Below are 23,926 nucleotides of genomic sequence, written 5' to 3'. Positions count from 1 at the left end.
CATCATTTCCATCATCTGGCGAATTAATGCAGACGTGTCAGACCCTCCAGATGACATTCCTTCCTTCGGGTTTGCCGTCTGATCCCGAGAATCACTGTGATTTTCATCTTTTTCCTCATCGTCGAGGTCAGATATCTCCGCTGGAGATATTTGGCCTCGGTCCTTTTCACAATCCTCACAATATTTTTCTATTTCGCCGGTTTGCACCTTTTCTGCATTTTCAGCAGTGTCATCTAAATTGGAACAAGCAAAGTGGATCCATTTTAGTCCACAACCGGTGCATCTAATTAATCTTCGCGGGGCGCGAGATCTTTTCTCTCTTTCATCTAATGTGCATTGAGTGCACGTGACCTCACACTCGCCCTGTGACACCACAACCTTTTTTGTTGCCATAGCTTTGAGACACTTTACACTTTACAAAAGACAGGATATATATCAAAATACACATATACTATAAAATACTTATTCACTATCCAGACAAGTATTATTCATGACTTAAAGGACTCCCATTCTCTTTCCTTCCTTGAAACCCTTCTAGCGTTTAATTCTAATTTTAGAAAAAAATTTGACACTCCTTCTCTTTTTCCCCCTTAGAAAAGGAAACAAAAATGACAAAGTAGCCAACGACTCTACTTATTTCATTTGACTATAAAATTTCTCTTATTAATTTCAATGTTATAATCAATTCAACATGCCTTCAACCTCACTCTTTGACATTCTTAAAAAAAATTTCAAATCTATCGGTCGCCATTTAAACTGAGATCCGTTGCCATGGAAACAAACGTTGCCATGACAACCATTCTTATCGCGGTTCACCAATTCAAACTGATTGGCATGATAACTGGTATTATTCAATAAGCATTTTCAGATCCGTTACCACAGTAAACATGGTTACCATGGCAACAGTCTTGTCACGTGTCGCCACTCTAAAACTGAAAAAAGGGGGAGGGGCCGTTGCCATAGAAACAAACGTTTCCATAACAACGAATCCTGTCACTGCTTGTCAGTCTAAAACTGTTTGAAGAAAAGAATAAGTCGTAAGTGGGAATCCTTCACCCCTGGTGGGGATGTTCATGAAGCTATCAGCTTATGTCTAATTACGTTGGAATATATTAGCCGTTTCTTAATTTTGAACATACTAGATTCGATCGAAACGAAAAAACTTTTTATCGGACTTCTAAAGAGAATGAAATAAAATAACTAAATACATGACCGTGTTTATTATCTCTAGGATTCCCAGTCACGACCCCCCTTTTCAGTTTTATTAAAAAATAAAAATATAGAAGAAGAAGATGAAAAAAAAAGGAAAAGGAAAATAGAAGAGGAAAGAGGTAAAGTAAGAAGGTAATAAAAAGGAACCTGTTACTGCATATTTTGAAAAATATGGTAAAGAAAGTGAATAATTATCGAATTCCAATAGCTATTGGGTTAATATTTGGTATTAAGGTGATCAAGGGTAGACACATGTTAACCCATACATCCCCGATCTAGATCCATTTAACCCTAACTACCAAATTATCCCGATCTAGATCTGAGATAGATGAGAAAGTTTAATTTTACAGTTTATTCAATATTTCCACTAATATCCAATATTTGAAAAATAAACGATGAAGTTGATGGCATGTTAGAGTCGACCACAAAGAAAAAAAAAAAAAAAAAAATCAGAGTATCACATATTCGTAGAAGATTTTGACTTTCACAGTTCTCCCATGCTGATCATTCGTTCAGGCTACTTCAGTCCTTTTTACTTCCTTCATAGAGCCAACTTAAGTTAGTATTAACATTCAATGAGTTTAATTGATAACTACCATTAATTATAATAAATCACACATATATGTCAAAATAATGGATGCACTTAATACTAAACCTACATTTCACTCACACACACATTCATACAGGACAATGTATACTTCGGGTTGTATTTAGTTAAATTAAACTAACCTAACTACATTACTATATACATTTATTACATTTCAATAGAAGAAAAATTAGTTGGACATAACAGGGAAAAATTTAATACATGGAAAGAATGTTTCATTAACATGCATAGAAATTCGCTAATTTTATCAAGACCAAATAACACATTTCTCTTCCTATATATATATTAAAAGTTGAATTACATGAAAGAGAATTTGACAAAAAAAAAAAAAAAATGAAAAAAACAAAAATAAGGAGATTCACAGATCAATACATTTAGGATTCAGTGTAATGAATATATATATATCATTGCGGAAAACGAAAGAAAAAAAATAAATTAAAAAAAAAATATATATATATATATAATTGGTTAATCATTCTAAAAAAAAAAATACTTTAATAGCATTTTATTAGGTCTCTGTCCCAAGAGGAGACATTTCGACGATTTTATGAGTCTTTGTTCTCACATCGATAATAGCTCCTTTTTCCAACTCTCTTTTGCACTGTGGTTTGTGTCCATGAGAGTGTTTAATTGTTTTTGTTTTAGCTATAGACAAATAGTCGCTTCATATCACATATATATTTATATTTCTCATTTTGTCACTCGACGCACTCAATATAAAATTTCAAAGTTTATCAAGGTTAAAAAAAATTTTGAATCCAGTCACAGACATTGAGAACATATTTCCATATTCCGGTATTCACATTAAGTTATCAACTAAATTTCTCTTCATTAAATTTAAGACCAGTAATTTTCTTTATAGTATAGATCTTGTAGTCAAAAGATTCTAGACACTGAATAGTTAAATTTCTGATCGTAGGAGAAGGATTTGTTTCAGAGTCTACTGATAGAAGATTCGTTGGTGGGGCACACTGTTTCGTAGGTTATTAATTTCACTTTGATCTTGCGAATAAATTTGGATGAGGATTAGGGTTATTTTACTTATCTTACGACCTGCTACTCGTTTTACTTACATGCGGTATTTAACATTATATTCAACTTTAATAGTTACAGACATCAGTAATCACTCAACAAAATGTAATTTATTACAATATACGCGGTAACACTATATGTCACAAATAGTTGGTAAAGGTCGGGTGTCAAAAACCTATGGCAACCTAAACAAAACCAGGGTAAATACCGAGCCCATTACATACATACTCATATATATATATATTCATATTATTCAATACAATAAATTTCACTTTAATATCCATCGTAGTATTTCGTCGACGTTTAAATTCTACATAACCGTTCATATTCGACAAGTATTCATATTTTATAAATATTTATATTTTATTGGCTCAAAGACAAAACAAAAACCCTGACTATCAACATTCACCTTTTTCCTTCATAAGGTTGCAACATTGTATTTCATATGAATAAACCCGATAATCAATAATCATTTTCAATTTACTAAAGATCCGCGTAGATATATAAAAAATAGTTAACATAAGAGGTGGAAATGCAACAAAATGAGCAGGCACGTAACTTTTAAAACTATGTAAGCACATATATAGATGTATATATAAAAAAAATCAATGTTATTGGAAACTAGTGGGCCCAGACTAATAATACATACACACTATATGACCAATCAATAGAAATAAAAACCAGAAATCAGTAATCAATTGATATAAGTTGTATGATCAATGAATAACGAAGGTTTCTAGGAATCTGAAAGCATAGTGTACCTTCCCGTCAATTTCTCCCGTGGTGGATTGAATATCGCGAAAATGGTCCTGAGATGTGCTGCAATACCTCCACGAATTGCATCCCTCGATGTCTCAGTTAGTACATACGATCGAAATAAGTGAAATGAATATTGTATGTTTATGAGTTTCAGAAACCGGGGGGGGGGGGAAGGTTGAAAAAGTAAAAAAAAAAAATCTCGAAGTAATGAAGACAGAGAGAGATAGTGAAGAAGGAAGACGAAGAAATAGTGGCGCCAAAGACTTAAGTGGGAAATAACTAACGCTACAAAGACAAAAGTCGAATTTCTATCTCAACAAATCCATAGCCAAAATATTCTTAACATGCCAAAAGGGTGGTCTACTCAAATACGTAGACTCAAGGAACGCCCTGCTGCCAAGGATGCAAGTTCTGTGTCCATCAGATCCCAATCCCACAAGAATTTGGTTGTAAGATTGAAATCCGATCCCCGTATCCGGCCCAAACCAGCAGGTTCCCGGAAATCGTCCGGAAGGTTGGAGTAGAGTCTTAATTTAGAATTTCAACAGAAAAAAAAAATCATCCGACCTCTTGGAAACTAGAAGATTCCAGAATAGGGATGAAATTAGAGTAATAGCTAAGGTATCCCTAATTAGTAATTCGCCAAAAATAAAAAAAATTAAATAAATAAACTGAATTTTGGATCGGTGATTTCAATTACCGAAACATCACCGATGGCTACCCCGCGCAGACACGCCACAGTCTGGGATGTCGTTAATTTCCCTCATCTAATTAAACTAAGAAAAGAAACGAAAATACTTAAGGGGACTAGGGGTCGACATCCGGGTACGCTATAACATAAATATTAATTTAGTAGCAGTTAATTTAATCGGATAGTCCGAACTGAGTTATATGAACACTGCACAATAAATAAATAAGGTAAGCAACAAAAAAAAAAATCTCGGAGAGGCAATGAATGCTAAAGGTACAAATGACCGAAACCTGTACTTTTCGATGATCACAGGATATAGCAGTTGGTTTTCTTAATTATCATTTCTGTCAACCTTTAGAAGTAATTCCCACATGATGCTACTCTATCTATTGAAAGGCTTAAGATCTGGGGCTGTTGTTAGGAGGTACATAAATGCAAAGTAACACACAATTCCCAACTATAATTTACTATCCAAGTAGCAAACTCGGTTGGATGAATGCACTGGTGTGGAAGTCAAAACGCGAGAGATTTTTTTTTTCTTTCTTTCTTCGTAAACATGTTCATATTTTCACTATAAAACATACACTAGGCCTATCCATTTAAATATAGGGATCATCATTTCATTCATATTATATATCATATTATTAACATATCATTACATTCATTCATTATCTACTAATTTTCGCACGAAGTAATATTTTATAAACACCCTATTTCGTACATTTTACACGCAGGCCATACACATATTTACATTACGCAGTAAAAAATATATATATATATAACTATCACAATCTATCACGCTCAAACCACCACACGATCACATTCATCGAACCACGTACTCTTTATTTCGAAGCACCCAAATTGTATTTACCTTGCAGGTTTTTTAAAAAAAAAAATCATACATGGATTTACGGAAAGTTAAATTGTCAACGATTAATCTATTTCTGATTTGTTGATAAAACTGAAGCAACAATGGAATTTTCTACAGCTACGGGAAAAGAGAACTTAATACTACATTTTCAAACAAACAGTAACAGCATATGGGCTTTACTTCTATTAAGAAAATAGGTGTTCTTTATTTCAGCGGATTATTCATTAACTACTGGACCTAGCAAGCTGAAATTTTCAGTACAGTAAGATCTCATGCTATTTTATACGAAGGTATACTCATCCGAACCGAAAACCATGTCCACGGGAAGTAATTTGAGAATAACTGTCCAAAATCAAACAATCTAAATCACTAAGTCATGCGATGTCGTACTGTCAACAAACAATTGACTACCGAAAACTGACGCTATACCGCTGTAGTGGAGGCATAATTTACCGTGTACTGAAATGTATACTTGTACTCATTAATCAGAAATTTAATATTTACTCTGGTTTATTTATGTTAGAAAAATGGTACTAAATTAAAGCATATTTATACACTGTCCAAATCGAAAATTCACACACTCACACAAAACTACTAACTACATACACCACTGTTAGTACTATACATAAAGACAACTAACTAAACTAAACATGCACCATTTAGTTACATGCATGTTGACGAAAATAACCTAACACATTAAATTTAAAATACATTACTCCCTCGTCGATATATACAGTCGGCTCTATTTAATTTAAAGGGGGTCAAAAATGAGAAAAGTAACACTAGGTCTAATTGACCTGACCAATTGTTTACATAATGATTGCCAAAAATTGATGCCCTGGGGGCACCTTAACGAGGTTTATGGAGGGACCCTTCCCCTGAAAGGGGAAAAGGCCCTAAAACGAACAATAACTAACCCATTCCCCCGCTAGAACTGGTTTAATTCAGAAAAGGGGATAGGAGCCCTTTTGAACTAACTTAAGCTGCCATTATGATTATTTACAGTACTATCAAACCTACTACATACATGCAATTACGAAATAAATAATGATAAATCACATTTACTGTATACACGACCAACATGCACTAATCAGGTCGTAATGTCCCTAATCCCTAATTGAATTTGGAATAACAAAAAAAAATAAAGTCACTCTTTCACTTCTGCTATTATAGCTGGGCAGCAAACATGGCTTCCTAGAAAAACAGAACTGGATGCTTCACTAACTTATTGTTTCTTTACGAAAAATGTAGCTTTTTCCACTGTTTTTGGGGCTCCTACACAGCCTTCAGTGTTCAATTATGAAATTAAATCATATTTTTTACCTGAATTCTATTAAAATCCTAGTCCTTTTAACGCAGATAGGTAGGCGAAAATATAAGCTGCGTCTCGTAAGGTGTCTTCTATTATTCTAATAACATTGCGCCGAAAAAGCCAGAGGTAGGAGAATTCCTCCAATCAGAACGAAAACTTTAGCCGCGGAAATTACAAAGCGAATGGAAATTTGGTAAATCCAGATATAACCGGATCTGAAAGTGACTATGGACTACTGAGAGGGGGTGAGGGAAAAATTAGGTACCTGGCCAAAATCTACATTGGTCTGAAATTAAGGAAATTTATATCCAATAACGGAACTATGTTTCGGTATGACGTCAGAATGGTAAACCTTGTAACTATTCAAATTATATATCAGAAAATGGGATTTACACTTAATCAAAATATAAATAAATATATTATACAGTGGGAATATGGTTACTAACGAAACCTTTGGGTTCATTATATTTAATTCGAAGTAGAGAGAGTAAATAAATTGTGTAACTAAACCGAAATTGAATTTAAAAAAAATTACTAGGTACAGGGTGCGTAAAAAAAAAAATTGCCATTACTTTCAACTGTAATGGTATATTACAGACATAGTCCGTATCACCTATATCCTTTAACTGTTCAGCCTTGCTCCGTTGTATTGCTTGTATTTTGTTTTATCCTGATTTTGCTTTGATCGTATGAGTATGCTATGAAACCTCAAAACATTTGTATTTTCTTTTAATCTTATTATAACTTTTCAAATATCCTTGACAGTGTGTTATAATTTTTGAAACAATCTGTACAAGATAATTTTAGTTTTAAATTCATTGGGTAGTTGAAAAATATATAAAATATTAGCTTTGTAGATGATAATTAATTTTGTCGATTATTGTGAGTCTGGAGAAATACTTGCGAAATGGTTTCCTCTTCACCATTTGCAATTATGCTATCGAAATACCACTTTTGTTCTTACTGTTAAATCCCCCTCCCCCCTCCGCAAAAAAGTAAGCTTTACGCCACAGAAACAAAAGCTCGCCTCTGGATCCCATCCTGTGTCAAGCCAATCAAGTCAGAATTGTTGTTTTCCACCTATTTTATTTGATTCTTCCTTCTTCTAGGCTTACTGACAAGCTTTCCAAGTAGCACATGCACAGTGCCGTGCCGGGGGAGGGGGGAACGACCCCGGGCGCCGAATAAGGGGACGAAAAATTCGGGAGGAGAAAAGAAAAGAAGGAAAGAACATACCAGTATAAACTAATGTGCGCTTAAATCCTCTTCCTGCTGTAGAAAGTAGTCCTATAATGTTACTCATGTTAGGAAAATGCATGTTCACATGTATAAAATGGAAGGAAAAAAGTAATAAAAAGTGCTCAAAATTAAGGAAAAACTGTTTATTTTTGAAAATTTTCTTGCGCTTCGTGCCACCCGTGGTGGCGCTTCGCAGATGGTCTGTCGACCTCACTCATATGTACGCGAGCGCCGTCGTATACTCTCGCCCCGGGCGCTGATTTTCCACGGCATTGCACTGCACACACCTGTTTTTCTGTAGGTGCAACGTATTTTGGCCAGTCGATTCTGTAGTAAGTTAAGTAATATTTGATGACATATTTTCTACCAATTGTAACTTTAGGACCCCTCTTTCATCATCATAACCATTTATATTTTTCCTCCGTTCATATCAGCTTATTTATACAATACATATATGGGGAAATAGAAAAACACGGAAAAAATAATCTTACAGAAAACAAATTGAAGTTTACCATTGAATGTCCAGCCAGAGGAACATTTTTGAAATATTTCATGTGCACTGATATACTATAAAATATACATATATCGACACATTAACTTATATCCGATAATTCTTGTTCGAAATATTACTTTTTATAATAATTTCGTAACAATAAAACATTTTAAATATTTATTTAAGGGGTCATAACACCTTACAAAGCACAGCAGAAGAAAATAAATGATTCGCTGAAGACTGATCAAGTGAAGGTATCCACAGTGGATGGGTTTCAAGGTCAAGAAAGAGAAGTTATAATATTTTCAGCAGGTAAGTGATGTAATTTCTGCATTATTAAGGTTAACTCTAATCTAGATATAAAACGACAAAGATCGGCTCCAAGTTAGGTTTAATTTTGCAATAGAATATTCTTTTCTTTAAATTCTGAAATCGAAACATATTTTTAAAGGTAGGTCTATAATGTAATGTCTGCTTGTGCTCTTATTTCTTTTCAAATAATTCTTCATTCGTTCCAAATTTATGTAGGCTTCGCTTGTAAGGCTACACAGCTCACAACACAATCAGTTTGACAACAAATATTAATAAGTATATATATAAAGGTCATTCTTATCATCTTCCTGATTCTGTAATTCTTTTCTGATCTTTGGGATAATAGCTTCTTAGCATATAGCTTTCTGCGTTGCAGACAGCGGTTATCTGGCTACTATTCACGTCTTCAGTTCATAAAACAGATAGAATACATTCATGGAAAATTTTCTGCTTAAGACTTGGTGGAATTTTATTGTTTAATATGAAATTGTTCCTTTTCAATGAAATCCAACCTAGTTTAATTAATGCCTATTAATTTCTTTCTTGATGTATGCCCATAGAGATCTTTTGTCACACTAGTCTTCTTACCGATTTGCTTGCTTTTGAACTTAGATTTAAGCTTCTCTTGAAGTTCTATTACGTGTTTGCAGACAGACAGAGCAGTAGCGGTAGCAGTCCAATTGTAGGGGACTTTTGTAGACAGGATTTACCAAAAAGCGGTTTTGTTTTCACTATCTGCAATGGCTGCATAAAAACCTTACCACATGATAGAACAAATCTTACATGTTTCAATGCCTTCAACAAAGTATTGAATTATTTCCTACTGAGAAACAGCAAAAAAGTTGAGGGACTATTACTTCGAATACTTACCTAAAGCATCTGTGTGAACAAATTATTCAGCAATTTAAGGTGGATAGCCATTACTTACACACGGTTTAGGACAAATTAGTGTAGAGTTATTTAGTGAATTGAAATTTCTAGTTTATGCCCTGTAGGATAAAGGAGACGGATAACTAATGAAACTGAAAGATTATGAAAGAATTGGTGGAATGAGATTGTGTGAGGAATGGGAAAACTCCGAGAAAACCCGACACGATGTTGCCCACCACAAACTTGGGTGGCTGGAGATCAAACCATGAACACCTCGTACCAGAGGTGTCCCCTTGTTATGATGAATAATGTCAACGCTTATTTATTTTTGATACAAGATTCTGAGTGAATTACCTAAGTTGTCAAACCGTCCAGCAAAGATAGGGAAATGTGTGAGAACCAGCTTCTGAGTTACAGAGTGGGCGGACGGAGGAGCTTGTGAACTTGGTGCGACAGCACGTTTTGGAGACCCGTCGTTTCACGATAACTGAATTCAGTAGCCAATTCCCGCAGATTTCCCGATCCCTGTTGCATGAAATTATTATGACTCAAATGGGTTTGTAAGAAACTGCGTGCTAGGTGGGTACCGAAGCATTTGACACTGGTTCCACGCAATGTTCGTAGTTTGAGGGAAATTTCGTAGGTAAAAAAAAAAAAAAAAAAAAAAAAAAAAAAAAAAAAAAGTAAAATGTGAAAATCCAGAGAAATTATCGCACTGACTGGTTGACCAATGCTTTTTTTTTTTTTTTTTTTTTTTTTTTTTTTTTTTTTTTTTTTTGAGAAAACTGTTTGTTTCTTAAAGTTCCCTTCGTGACTATATGATTTAACACACGAACATTGATAGCGGGAGACCCGGGTTGGATTGGCGGTGGGGGCTCATGTGGTTCCGAATCTACATTAAAGTGTGGGTTTACGTCTTATATAGCCTCGGTGTTGAACGAGACGCTAAGCTTCAATTCAACCAATCATTTGTTCGTGAGATTTCTTTAGATAAGTACTGGACTTTTACTAGTTAGAAAGTTTTGCTTTCTGTTGTGCAAGAAACGGTATTTTGGATAAATCTAATGGTGTCTGTGTAATTTACTTACTGAACGATATGAAAATCTGCGACAAATCGCACACCCGGGGGAAGATTTACAAGTCAAAATTACACATTTGTGGGAACATGACTTTTAAGGTTTGTTATTCTATCAAAATCACTCCCTGGAATATTGGTATTTCTGCCATCCAGGTGTTAATTTGTTTAGTTACGTTTATGCAAAAATACCACGAGGTGGAGCTCGCTTCTCTCTCTCTCTATTCGCTTTTGAGCGATGATAACTCAAAATTTCCATTTTTTGAGTTGTAACACTTTTCCACGGGATGTGCGAAATATTACGTAAGCTGCATAGTGTATCAATCTCAATTTTCATGGTTCGGTGTAGCACCAAGTTCACTTTTACGAAAGGTTCTGTAAATCACCCTGTTTATGATTTGCGGAGGTGCTTACTTAATTATTTTCCATCTTGTTTTGTGATGAATTTATTTGTGATATGTGTAGGAATGCAAATTGAAAAATAATTTATGTGGTCAATGTTGAACCACGTCTGAAAATATTTGAGTTTTGTTTTAAATTGACAGTTATTTAAAATCACATGTCCTCTTATTTATTTATTTTATATATACAAGGTGTTTCAAAACAACACCGACAACGTTTTTCCTGACACCAAGATAAAACAAGAAGTATAGACCAAGCTGGCTGCGGAAATTCATCATTTTGGAGTTACTAATTGCCGAAAACATGAAAAAATACATTTTAAAGGTCCATAGCTCCAATACTATAGGATCTGTCGTAGTCGGGTCAAGACTTCACTTAGGAACTAATATGTACGCTATCCAAAAATACATGTTTCAGAATCCTGCGGTACTCACGCAACAATTTTTATAGAGGGAGTTTGGTTACGGGCATATAATTTGAAGTACACATCAACTACCCCTATAAAAGTTGTTGTGGAAGTACCGAGAATTCTGAAACATTGATATTTGGATTGCGCACTTATTAGTTTCTAAGTGAAGTCTTGACCCAACTATGGTAGGCCCCATGGTTTTGGAGCTATGGATCTTTAAAGTTCATTTTTTCATATTTTCGGCAGCCTATAACCCCGAAAGGAAGCATTTGTGCACCAGTTTGGTCAATACTTTTTGTCATATCTTGGTGTCAGGAATCACAGGGTGTTTCAAAACAACACCGACAAACTTTCGGTGAAGTATCACATGGGAACTTTTTTGTTGAATTGGTGAATAAAAATGTTTTTATTTTCTTTACTTTTTTTCCTTTATCAGTGCGAACAGATTCTCAAAGTCAGCTGGCTTTTTTGGGGAATCCGAACAGAATGAATGTAATGCTGACAAGAGCTAAACGAGGCCTGATTGTTGTAGGCAATGAGAGAGCTTTAGATCGCAATCCTTTATGGAAGAAGTGGTTAGGATGGGCCAAGAAACAACGAATAATAGTGGCAAGCAATGATCAAGCTGCTAATGGTAAGTACAGTTTATTTTTGATTTTAGAATATGATATACGCTATGTGGCCATTCGTTACAGGACACCACTAAAAAATGTTTGGGATCGTCCGTACACGTCATACAACCTATAAAAGACGTTGCTGGTTGAGAATATATGCATATCAGCTACAGCAGTCAATATGGACAAACGACGTGAACTGAGTGAGACGGAAAGAGGGATGGTCATTGAAGTCTATAGTATTAAACAATCAACCAATTAGATTTCTAACGAATTTCATATACCCCGGTCGACAATGAATGTTATTGTGAAGTGGAAGCGAGGGGAGGGGGGTTATGACATGCCGGCCCAGGCCCATTAAAATGAAAATATTAACAGATCTTGACGATTAATGCTTGTAACGTGTCGTGAGTCAAAACGGAAAGCGTTCTTAGAGATGGTTGCACAAGAGTTTCGATCGGCTTCCAGTAGTGCTGCATGTGATCGTACCGTCGTGCCAGGAGATCGTCGCACTTGGTTTTCATGGTCGGCAGCAGTTTACAAGCTACATATCACAGCCTACAATGTGACCTGTCGTTTACAGTGTGTAAGGAACGCCGCCATTGGACTCTCGAACAATGAAAATCCGTCCTATGGAGCGATGAATCGCGCTACCAGATATGGTGATCCGATGAACGTATGTGGTTGTTGGCGTGTGCCCGGAGAACGCTGTTTATCCTCGTACCCACGGTGAAATTCGACGGAGGTGGCATCATGGTGGTCTTGGTTTTCTTAGTACGGTCTCGATCTCGGTTTAGTTTGGGAAAATATGAATGCCGAAGCATACCAAATAATTCTAGACAACTATGCGCTATTGACATTATGGGCACAATTCGGTATTGGCCCATATCAGTTTCAGCATAACAATGTTTCATGTCATACGACAGCAATTACGAATACATGGTTCGAGGGCGTGAGTGTGGAAAAACTTGATTGGCCAACCGAAAGTCCCAACTCCAACTCCATTGAATACCTTTGGGATGAGTTGGAACGCCAGGCCATGCTCCCCCCCCCCCCTTAAAAAAAGCCACTGAGCTGTTAACCGCTTTTTGAAGTTGAATGGGCCAAAAATTCCCGTGGACACGTATCACAAATTGGTTGGAAAGTCTTTCTCGAAGGGTTCCGAACCTCATTGCGGCAAAAGTCTCTTGGCCCTACAAGATACTGATATGGCTGAGAGATTGGATTAACGTATTGGTATGGGTGTCCTGTGACGAGAGAGAACATAGTGTACGTTTCCAGTTTCATCTTCGGTATAAGATCCACGAAGTCAAGAGTATAAGCAAGATAACAAATAAATAAATAAATAAATAAATACATATAATATTATTTTCTGGTCCGAGCGGGAATTCATATAAGCTCACAGTCCGTGAGAGTTGTGGTGGACATCGTATCATCTGTGGGTTCTTGAATTCATAATTTTCTTCCACATTTTCTTTCATAACCAATCACTTTCATCAGTCATGCGTCTTCTTACAAGGAACCCCTTGAGTGCGAGGTCAGACGTGCAATCTCTAGTAAGACTCATTTGAAAATTTAGTGTGAACAATGATGACAGGAAAAATATTAGCTGCTAATGACTCATCATGTGCATCAGGAGGGTGACAGAAAATGTGTCCGGGAGGTACAGAGATCAACCTTCTATGTGATGTATTACACTTCACAAAATGGACATCATCGACATTCACGAAATGTTCAAAACAAACTATTAACTTGCAGCATGAACACCGAATGAAAAATGACGCGACACAGTGATCACAAATGTTCGCACCATCAAGATCGAAGGCAAAGGCGAGTTACAGACCGTTCAGGATGTTCAGCTAGGTATCCACTCTTAAAGAACCATTGGTGTAACGGGTGTCATCACATTTCATCAGTTCTCACAATCCCTGTTACATCAATATGATTTTATATGCATTCTTTAAAAGTAGATACCTAGCTGAACGTCCTGAACGGTTTGTAACTCCCAAGAAATTCGACTTCGATCTTGATGGTGCGAACATTTGTGATCACTGTGTCGCGTTATTTCTCATTCGGTGTTCATGGTGCAAGTTAATGGTTTGTTTTGAACATTTCATGAATGTGGAGATGTCCATTTTGTGAAGTGTAATACATATATCTCATAGAAGGTTGATCTCTGCACCTCCCGGACACGTATTTGCTGTCGCCCTCCTGATGTACATGGTAAGACATTAGCAGCTAATATTTTTTCTGTCATCATTGTTCACACTAAATTTTCAAGTGAGCCTTACTAAAGATTGCACTTCCAACCTCGCACTTAAGGTGTTTCTTGTTAGCCCACAGGGCATATCCCTGGGACGTGAATGATTTCGTATTCTTCTTAAGAAAGAAGTAACATAACTAGTTTTATATTTTTAATCTTGTTTATGCCCTTGACTCAGTGAACCTTGCACGTTTTGGCATACTTGCAGAGTACCGAATTGTACTTTTCAGTACAAATATGTTTTAGACGTAAGGAAAGGAGACCAGTTTATTTTGCGCAATAGAATAATGGTGTATACTTTTGAATGCATCCACGTATATTTAGCCATCAGCCTCATGCTACCAGGTGTTTATAGTTGCTATTTCCATCTCAGATATTCTGTTACGCCTCGAAATGTGGATGTGTAGAAGAACGGAGCGAATTAGCTGGATCGAGCGGAAAACGAATGAGAGGGTGTTAGAAAAGGCGGGGTAGAAAAGAACAATTTTAGATGTTATTGAAAAGAGGAAGAAGAAGTGTTTGGGGAATTAGGTGAGAAGGAACTGTATCATGAAAAGTGTGGTGGCAGGAGAGCGAGGGAGGGGACGGAGGCGGCTACAGTTGATGAATGGTATCAAAACAGAAAAATCGTACGTGAAGACAGAGAGATTAGTTGAAGGCCGTGTAGCATGGAAGCTTCTCAATTGCGGCAAATGACTTGCCAATAATGGTAGAAAACCTATGATGATAATTATAGTAATAAACAGTAAATGAGGCTACGTGACATTGTACAAACAGTGGCGGCAGGAGCACAAAACCTTTGTGGCTTTCAAAATATACCACTCTTAGATTTATGCACACTGCTAATACTTCATACACTTACTAAACGCTTCGCCCTCTCCGTTCTTACGGTTGCCTGCTTCGAGCGGAAAGATGTTTACTGACATCATAAATTATTGTACTAAGTACTCCAACGTATTACATTTTACCGTGTGTAAGATAGCTTTATGCTTAATACATAATGGAGCTAGAGAGAAAGAGAGCTAAGAACCTGAAAATCACTTATCCTTATAAAGAAACGATTACTAAACACTTTCTTAAATTAATAAACACTGATAGAAAACACAATTTGCACTTCAGAGTAATTCTGGTTCTTCTTATGATTAAGCTGTTTTCTTACTCAATCACATAACAAATTTAGAGTATCTTCTAGTGTTATAGTGATTAATAAAAATGTTTAATTAACTATTTAGAGTTAGGTATGGCATATGATATTAGATTATATTATTTGCCATCAACCAGTATCCCACGCTGTTTATTAGTGCGTGAGAGGTAAGTTCTAATCTCTTTTTTTATAGAAGTAAAGTAAAAGGATTTAATTTACCTCATAATGCTTAGCCACAATTTTATTTACACCATGTACAAAATGATAATAATGAGAGATTATTTGCATAATATTTGAGTTACTAGTTACTAAAACGGTTTTCGCTGGGAAACTAAACTACGATAGCTTAGTTTTTTTTAACTGTCTTTCCTAATGGAAGTAATTGAACTCACAGGAGAATGTGGAAATCTCTCACCCAATGTCCGACATTCCTTCCTTTCCACATGGCTAAGTAATCCTCCTTGCTGCCTCCGTGATCTTTTCCCTCCTTTTCTGCCAGCCTGAATCTCATTATATTACCAAATTTTATTAGTCTTTAACTTTATATTAAGAACTTTTTCTTTTAATAATTAAAAAGTCTCATTAACTTCTATCTCCATCGTCCCTTAGGACAAGTCGTTATAACCAAAGAAAAACATATTAATGATTCCTCATTTTAAAGCTTTTTCTTATAATTTACTAAGGCACTATCAGTTTTTTTTTTTCAACTGATCATATCCATTTATTCCTCCTTTTTTTTCTCATAAAATCTATTTTCAGTACAATAGCAAAAGACAACAATCAACCCTTACTATAGAGCAGCAAGTGGTCTCTGATAGCTCGCAGCGGCGTTGCCACTATTCACGTGTCAAGGGTTTTTCGGTGCATCTATAATGGTGTAAAACAGAGGGAGTGCTTGGTAACATTAGCACCAAAGTAGGGGCTGCATTTTCACTCCGCACGTCGTAAGAAACTTCAGGGACCACACTTTACATATCAGGGAATTAACTCTGGATATATGTATTGATAAGATTAACGTGGTTAGCTGATTGCCAAGATACATGATAGGCTAGACATGGGAGGTAGCCGGAAAGTGGGATTTTAGGAGTGAGCTTCATATGTAGAAAGGCGTGGTTCTATGGAATCAAGAGCTGAAATTTAACTGACAGAAAGTAGATTCATACCATAGATATGATAGGTAAATTAAAAAAAAATAAATAAATAAATAAATAATGATGAGAAAAGTAGCGAGTGCCTCCATAGCAAAAGAAACATAATGAAGAGTGGAAGGAATACTATTGACGGACAAGAGGTACGCTGATAAACAGGGTTAAACGATACGATTTGGGCATATGAAAATCAAAATAAGAGGTAGTTGAACAAAAGAAATACTCACCAAAACTTCCACACACACTGTATTTTAAACTATAATGTGTTACAGTTTCGGATATCTACCATATCCTTCATCAGACACCATCAGTTAAGAGTCTGTATAGTGTCGGATATCTACCATATTTCATCAGATATATATCATAGATATTCAAAACTGTAACACATTATAGTTTAAAATACAGTGTGTGTTGAAGCTTTGGTCAATATTACTTTTGATCAATATCCTATCCAAATCCATGGATAGTGTGATTAACCCTTTGACTACCTTTTTTTTTTCTTTTTTTTTTTTTTTTTTAAATGTGAACATTCTTTTATATGTACGACTCTTTTAATGTGGGATATTCCTGACATATGTGTACACAGTTTTGGAAACTAAGCATAGTCTCCTGGTCACATCTGATCCAGTGGGAGAACATTTTTTTTAAAGAATTTTCTAAAAACAAAGTCCCAACGATGTTAGAATTATTCGCATGGGACACATGTATCCCGTTGGTAGTCAAAAGGGTTAAAAAGGTACTTACATTTACATATTGAAGCATCTTGTAGCTTTGAAACTGAGCGTCTTGTCAATAGTGTATGAAAGAAAGAAAAAAAAAATACTAAGTAAAGAGTGTAGTTTTGTGTCAGTATCAGTCATTGTGAGTGCTTGCATGAATATTATGACGGAAAAACTTGTGGCTAGGTCAAAAGAAAGTAGTTCACAAAAGTTAAGTGTGCTTACATTCAGTTCCTTCAAAGACTTTGTTTTCTTGGAGCTACAGTGTAATTTGCTTTGAATTTTTATTGTTTTCGTGTATATTATGTCAATATATTGTTGTAGGTGAAACTTCTGGTCAAAATAACGAAGAAAGAGAAGGACCACGGATATCCCACGGAAGACCTTTCAGAAATGAAAGAGGCAGAGGTCGAGGAGGATACAGAGGTGGAAGAGGAGGTTATTCAAACCAAAATGAAGGCCACTGGGAAAGAAATAACGAAGGAACCAATAGACAGCAAGATCGGAGAGAGTATTATTCGGACAGAGGGAGAAGACAAGAATGGAATAATAGTGGGCAAAGAAATCTACGAGGAAGAGGACGAGGTAATGGTAATGGAAATAGAGGTTCACAAAGAGGAAAGGGAATCAGAAACTGGAACAATGAACAGTGAGGCACTGTGTACGATGTACAAATATTTTTGTTTGTTAATTTAATTGAAATCGATAATTACGCGAAAGAATGGGATAAGAAGAGAAATAAGGATTTAGATTTTTCTTTCTTTGTCTTTGTTCATTTTTCAGTAAAAAGCTTTTGTTCAAGACGATGATGATAAATTTGTTCCTCGAGTTTATTTTGTCGTTTTTGTAAAGATTCATATGTTATAGATAGTGAAGTCAAATACTCAAGTGTTTTTCTTTCATATTTTCAATCATGGCAGAAGTACAGAGTTAGCATAAGTGATGAATTCATTTGGAAAAGGCGTCCCTTTGGTGACACGACACACGTCCAGCCGACATCTTTTTTCTTGCTTTCTCTCCATTTTCAACAGGTACTAACCTCGTGGTGCTACACTGCCACACCCGATCGGAAAAATAATAGACTTGTGCTGCCATGTGTAAATTTTCGCACTCCCTTTAGAACAGGAGCCATCTATTTCAAGCTCGTTAATTTTCTTGAGCGTAAGAATCATTTTGTAATTAATAGTCGTAGAGTTACGTTTACCTACAATTCCTCTTACATTTATAAATACCTTTTCCAATAGAAAGAATAGATAGTAGACGATTTTTTTTTTTTTTTTTTTTTTTTTTTTTTTTTTTTTTTTTTTTTTTATGTGGTTAAGATGTAGAGTTTACTTTCCTTCCTGTTAATCATAGTTCTCGATACAAGAATCCTTTCTGAGAGAATGCAAGTTTGAACAAGATTGTACAGGCATCTATGTGTATATTTTGATTTGAGTGCTCTCTTGATCTTTTGTATCGCTTACTGACTGTGATATTTAGGTGCTTATAGGTCTAATGTTATTTTTGATATTTTCGATGTGATAACTGCACAAGAAACTTGTAATTAGTTTTGTTTTATCGGAAATAAATATATAAAACAAGTGTGTGTTGGTCTTGTTTTCATTAAAAGTTGTTTTTCCGGGCCTTCGGCCTGGTGTAACATGAGCATGTAAGTTGATGAAACTACGCCTAACATCCCAGGGAATCAACATAACGTCTAAGTGGCACGAATCACGCAGGAGAAACCTCGGCGTCCTCCCCTGCACACTTATTTTGGAGCAAAAGACTTCGTCGTTTCACAATAAACTTACATGATCATGTTGCAGGTTTTTTGCTGCGGACTGTACATTATAGTTGAAATTGTATTTAATTAAAAGCTTTGTTTATATTTAACATTATTTTGTTTGCTCACCAGCCAGCCCAAAATTCCATACCACATATATGTAATTATTCGAGCACAGGCAAGTAGCAACAGCGTGACGCACAGACTGAGACATTTCTTTTTTTATTATCAGGAACCGCATATAATTAGAAGTGTTATATTTTCATACTATATTGGTTGATTGTTTTAAAATTAAAATGTCTGTGGCGCGAGAACGGTTAGAGTAAGATTATTCAGTATAGATCATATTTAAGGACTAAATCGGTATTTAATTATGAATTGAGCTGATTTTGAGCTTTACGTCCCACGGTTATGCCAGCTAGGCTAATGGAGATGAGCTGATTTTATGTGACATACTTTTCCCTTTTTTTTTCTTTCTTGAGAGAATTCGTTAATGGTAACGTCAAATGTTTTTGTTTTCTTTCTTTTTATATATGCATTTATAAATACGTTAGAAACGACAACGTGATTGGAACATAAGGTTTCTTTTGAGCACCGAGGTTATATAAGACTTATTTGATTGAAAGTTCTTTTCCAACACCCGAGACTATATAAGAGATTAATTGGAGCATAAGCTTCCTCTCTGGTGCTGGGGCTACATTAGGCGAGACCTACGCACCGAAGGCAACGCGAAATCGGGGAAAGCATGTATAGACGCGCTCAATAAAAAGATTTTGATGTTCGACATGGTTCTCCCATCCCCTATATACCGTGTGTCTCAAAAGTTCCCTGACAGGGTAACTGTTTTATTCCTAAGTAACTACAAATTACTATCTGCAATTCTTATTGCAAGTAATTACAGTGATTTTCTTTCTGTATCGACTACACGAAAGTATTTCGAAATGGTAAGTTAGAAAATTTAAAGTATTGTAAATAGAACATAACCGAATTTATATATTATATCAATGTATACTTCCCCTTTATCGTGACGGGGACATATAGCTTCGTTGCTGACGTCCCCATTAACCCCCTACACTCACTTACTTACTTACTTCCACTTTACTCATTAATAGTGGTGATTAAGAGCACCAGGCTGTAGACTATGCTAAAATTGCAGAAAAAGAATGATTACACTAACAACAGGAAATTCATGTCATTTTGTGAATTAAGAGCGAGGGAAATAATCTAATGCAATGAAGTTAAAAATATTTGTTGACTTGGTAAATCAGTAGTAAACTCATTCTTTATCCAGCTTTAATATGAAGTTTGATTCAAACTCTTTTTAAATATTTATATTACTTCGTTGAAATATAAATTTCCGAAGGGTAGAATTTTATATTACTATATATAAAAATGAGAACTTACGTTTTAGTTCGTTTAAAAATATGCTTTTCAGTCAGGAGAAAGTTGTGATATATTAGTATTTTGAAAAAGAATTTTTTTAAAAATAAGATTAAACCTGAGTTCAGCAAAAATTATAAAGAAGTTTGATTGAATACCAATTAGTAGTTACCAAAACACATTTACATGAAAGAGGAGCGTAACCATGTAACAATTAAATTTGACCGAAAAGATTGTAGTAGTTCGCACTCGAAAATCAGATGATTAACTGTACCGATTCCTTTATCACACCAGCAATGATATGTATATATATATTTATGTATTGGCGTGCTGTAGTTTATCAAGAAATAGTTTATCCAAGTTGCTTGTAAGTTTTTTCTCTAAACTGTACGTTAAAAATAAAAGAGCGAATAACTCTTAATAATGCTCCGAGGAACAGGAACAATATTCAGAACTAGATCGTATAGGAAGCAGATTATATAATGATTGTTACCCGACCTCTGTATGTCGTCGCTAGTTTTGTTTGTAAATGATGTCGGAACCTTCTTAAGCAGCAATTCTTTCTCTGTCCTCCTCTAGTCCTCTATTATTTATATAAACGCTATTGAAGCTGTAAGAAATCGAGATTATCTGAAAATACATTATTGGTGTATTTCTTGTTACATTTGTACTTACATATGTTTTCTATTCTTTTGTTCTTCTCGTGGAAAGATCTTTTTTTTTAGAAAGTCTTTGTTATTGTATTTTGTAAGTCGCTCTTTAAAGCACGTAAAACACCTGTTTTCCGTTGTGAAATTTCAAAAATGAAATGAAATGAAATCTTTGAGTTTTACGCCCCACGATTATGCCGGTTAGGCTAAAGGAGACGGTGATGATGAGTAATGAATGAAGTGGTGGAATGAAGAAAGTGGGAGGAAACGGGAGAACTCCGAGAAAACCCACGCACACGGTGTTTGTTCACCACAAAGTTCACTTGGCGGGGGCTGGGATCGAACCCGAGACCCCAAGCACCAGAGGTGAACGCTCTACCACTGAGCCACCGCGGCCCGTTGTGAAATTTCAGCAGATATATATAACTCACGTTCTTTCATTGAAAATTCAGCAGGTCGTTATTGTTTTTTTTTGCCAATCTTCCCGAATGTACGATGAAAAAACGTGAGTTGTATATACCTGTACATATATATCCTGGAAGTTATGAATTCACAACGGAAAACAAGTGTTTTGAAGAGGTTTTCAGCGGAAAACAAAAAGAGTCCAAAAAACGTAAGTACGAATGTAACAAGGAATACAGATGTGCAATATTTTTCAGATGATCCTGTTTTCGTTTTTGGAAACGCCGAAAATGGTCCGTTTTGGCTAGGAAAGAGAGTGTAACAGAACCGAAGGACATCATACGAGACAGCGAAGGACGAAGCTTCAAAATCTCACCAGTTACGTAAGCCATTCCATGTAGTCGGGGAATTCACATTACATAAACTTACTCGACTGAAATACATTACAGGAGCAGCTCGACTTAGAAATGCATTTATTTACAAATTATTTCCATTTGTAGAGTTGAAAATTCTAAAAGGAATGGTGTCTATTTGATCGCGATACGTTCAGTCGTTAGCGAGTAACAGAGGAAAAAAAATTGTGATGATGTCACGTGGGCAAGAGGCTTCCATACACACAATGCCAAGCATTTCGTTTGTGAGTGGTGCGGTGGCACGTTCTAAAGTGCGAATTCCTTTTCCAGAACTGATTGCCAAGACATCTGCATGTAGAAAATAATATCTGATGGTGGGCTACACAAAAATCTTTATATTAAAAAACGAAGTTTTTCCTACAAAACATAAGTTTGGCGTTTTACAAAAGGAACTAAAAGTATCGTAACCAATACCATTTAAACAAATTGCGGGCGAGATTGCTACAACACCTACGTACCGTTTCTTTAATGATGGTTCCGATTTTTAATGATGAACCTATAATTTTGTGCTTCAAGGTATGTATAGAGCATAGCATATGAGGCAAAAATTAAATAACATCTTTAAAGTTAGCCATAATATGAAAAATATTTTACCGATTAAATTTATTTTATTCGTATTGCTCTCTGCGAACAACTCTCGTTACCCGTTTCGTCGTCATTGTCACTTGATACAGAAAAATTGAACGATGAATCAATGTCCTGAGGAACACTGTTATTGTCACTGATTCCTTCTACAAGCCGGTATATTTCACTCCAATTCACACATTTATTTCTAAAATAGTACCTTCAAAATCATGAATGACACCGTCGCTATTAACCTCTAAAACCTCTAATCGCGACCGTCAATCTTGACTACAACCGTCAATTGCGTCTTGTACGTAGGTAATTGGACATACATCAGCGCTTGTTAAATGGCTCGGATTCTAAACCTTTCAGTAATATACCTGGAACAGCATTCTTTCTTTCTTTGCGGGTAAATGATTCTTTTGGCATTAGCTTTTCTTTCAGTAAACATAACTGCTCGAAGTCGGACTCTTCAAGATGTTTGGAACAAACACGAGTGTTTTTATTTGGTACAAAATTTGTGCTACTGATTTTCTTGAGCCATAATTTATATCTATCTGATGATTTCTCACGACTTGGAAACGTAAAAAAAGATACTTATGTCCCTCGGCTTTAACTGCACGAGAATTACAATCGAAAAACCAGCACACACTGTACTAACACGTGTTTTCTACTTCGCACCAGTGATTCTTTCAGGAAAAAATGTTCTCGGAGGACACACTTAGTATTCGGAGGGGCACATATAATTTTCACACGGTACTATTCTATTTATTATTATATTATAGACGTATTATTTAAGTCTCCTCCGAGGGGAGGGGTCATTCTCAGAGCTCCGACCCAAAAACATATATGTAAGAAACACTGCTTCGCACAACACTATATAATCACTGCTCTCTCTACTTTTTAATACTAATGCTGTAGGGAAAACAACTAATAAAAACGCCCCTCAAGAATTCAATATAAAGCAAAACTGCTAACGAATCCTAAACAATCTATTTATAATCCACTCCACTAGATTTATGAGCTACGCAGAAGTGAATACTTGCTGACTCACGTTGAATTCCTTGCTAGCCCACGTGTGACGTCAGCATTTGCGATTCATCAAAAACAAACGCTTATAGAAGCTGAACGAGACGGGCTACAAAGATTTAAAAAAATGCGTGTATCTTATTTTTTAAAACTCTTTCTATTGCACCAAACTTGTTTTTAACTCCAACTGCTTTTTTTAAGTTCATCATAAATCACCCGAGACACGTGCCATCATTAACAACTCGACTCCTTCCTCTAAATCATCAGTCTCAATTTCTTACTTTTCCCTGTAGTCAATATGATCTGATACTTCTTCTTCATTTGCGAGAACTCTTCTTGTCAATTTTGAGACATTTTTGCATATAGGAAATGTCTGCGGTTTTACTATTGCTTAGTTCGATAAGTACCCTTATAATTGATGGTTTAACGTAACTAATTATCTCTGAAGTCAATCAGCCAATGAATTACATGGAAAACAATAAAACAAAGAGCAACATTAAACTTGAGGTCCGTGTATACAAGGGCACAGGTTATTACACCAAAACAGATAA

General features: G+C 35.6%; 1 protein-coding gene across 2 annotated transcripts in view; it reads left to right on the top strand.

The window, feature by feature from the left end:
- LOC145694410 (uncharacterized) overlaps nucleotides 1–18,755 on the top strand; it is a 124,766-nt gene extending 106,011 nt beyond the window's left edge. For both annotated transcript variants that reach the window (XM_081770607.1, XM_081770606.1), the window contains 3 exons: nucleotides 8,403–8,528; nucleotides 11,721–11,918; nucleotides 17,497–18,755. In XM_081770607.1, the coding sequence (XP_081626733.1) occupies nucleotides 8,403–8,528; nucleotides 11,721–11,918; nucleotides 17,497–17,825 (653 nt within the window). In that variant the 3' untranslated portion in view covers nucleotides 17,826–18,755. The remainder of the gene's footprint in view (nucleotides 1–8,402; nucleotides 8,529–11,720; nucleotides 11,919–17,496) is intronic.
- Nucleotides 18,756–23,926: the final 5,171 nt, after the last annotated feature.

The sequence above is a fragment of the Thermobia domestica genome, chromosome 9 (assembly GCF_964235325.1).
Source record: "Thermobia domestica chromosome 9, izTheDome1.hap1.1, whole genome shotgun sequence".
Classification (NCBI taxonomy): Eukaryota; Metazoa; Arthropoda; class Insecta; order Zygentoma; family Lepismatidae; genus Thermobia; species Thermobia domestica.
The sequence above is the reverse complement of the archived record's forward strand: the minus strand, read 5'-3'. Positions and strand labels throughout refer to the sequence as shown.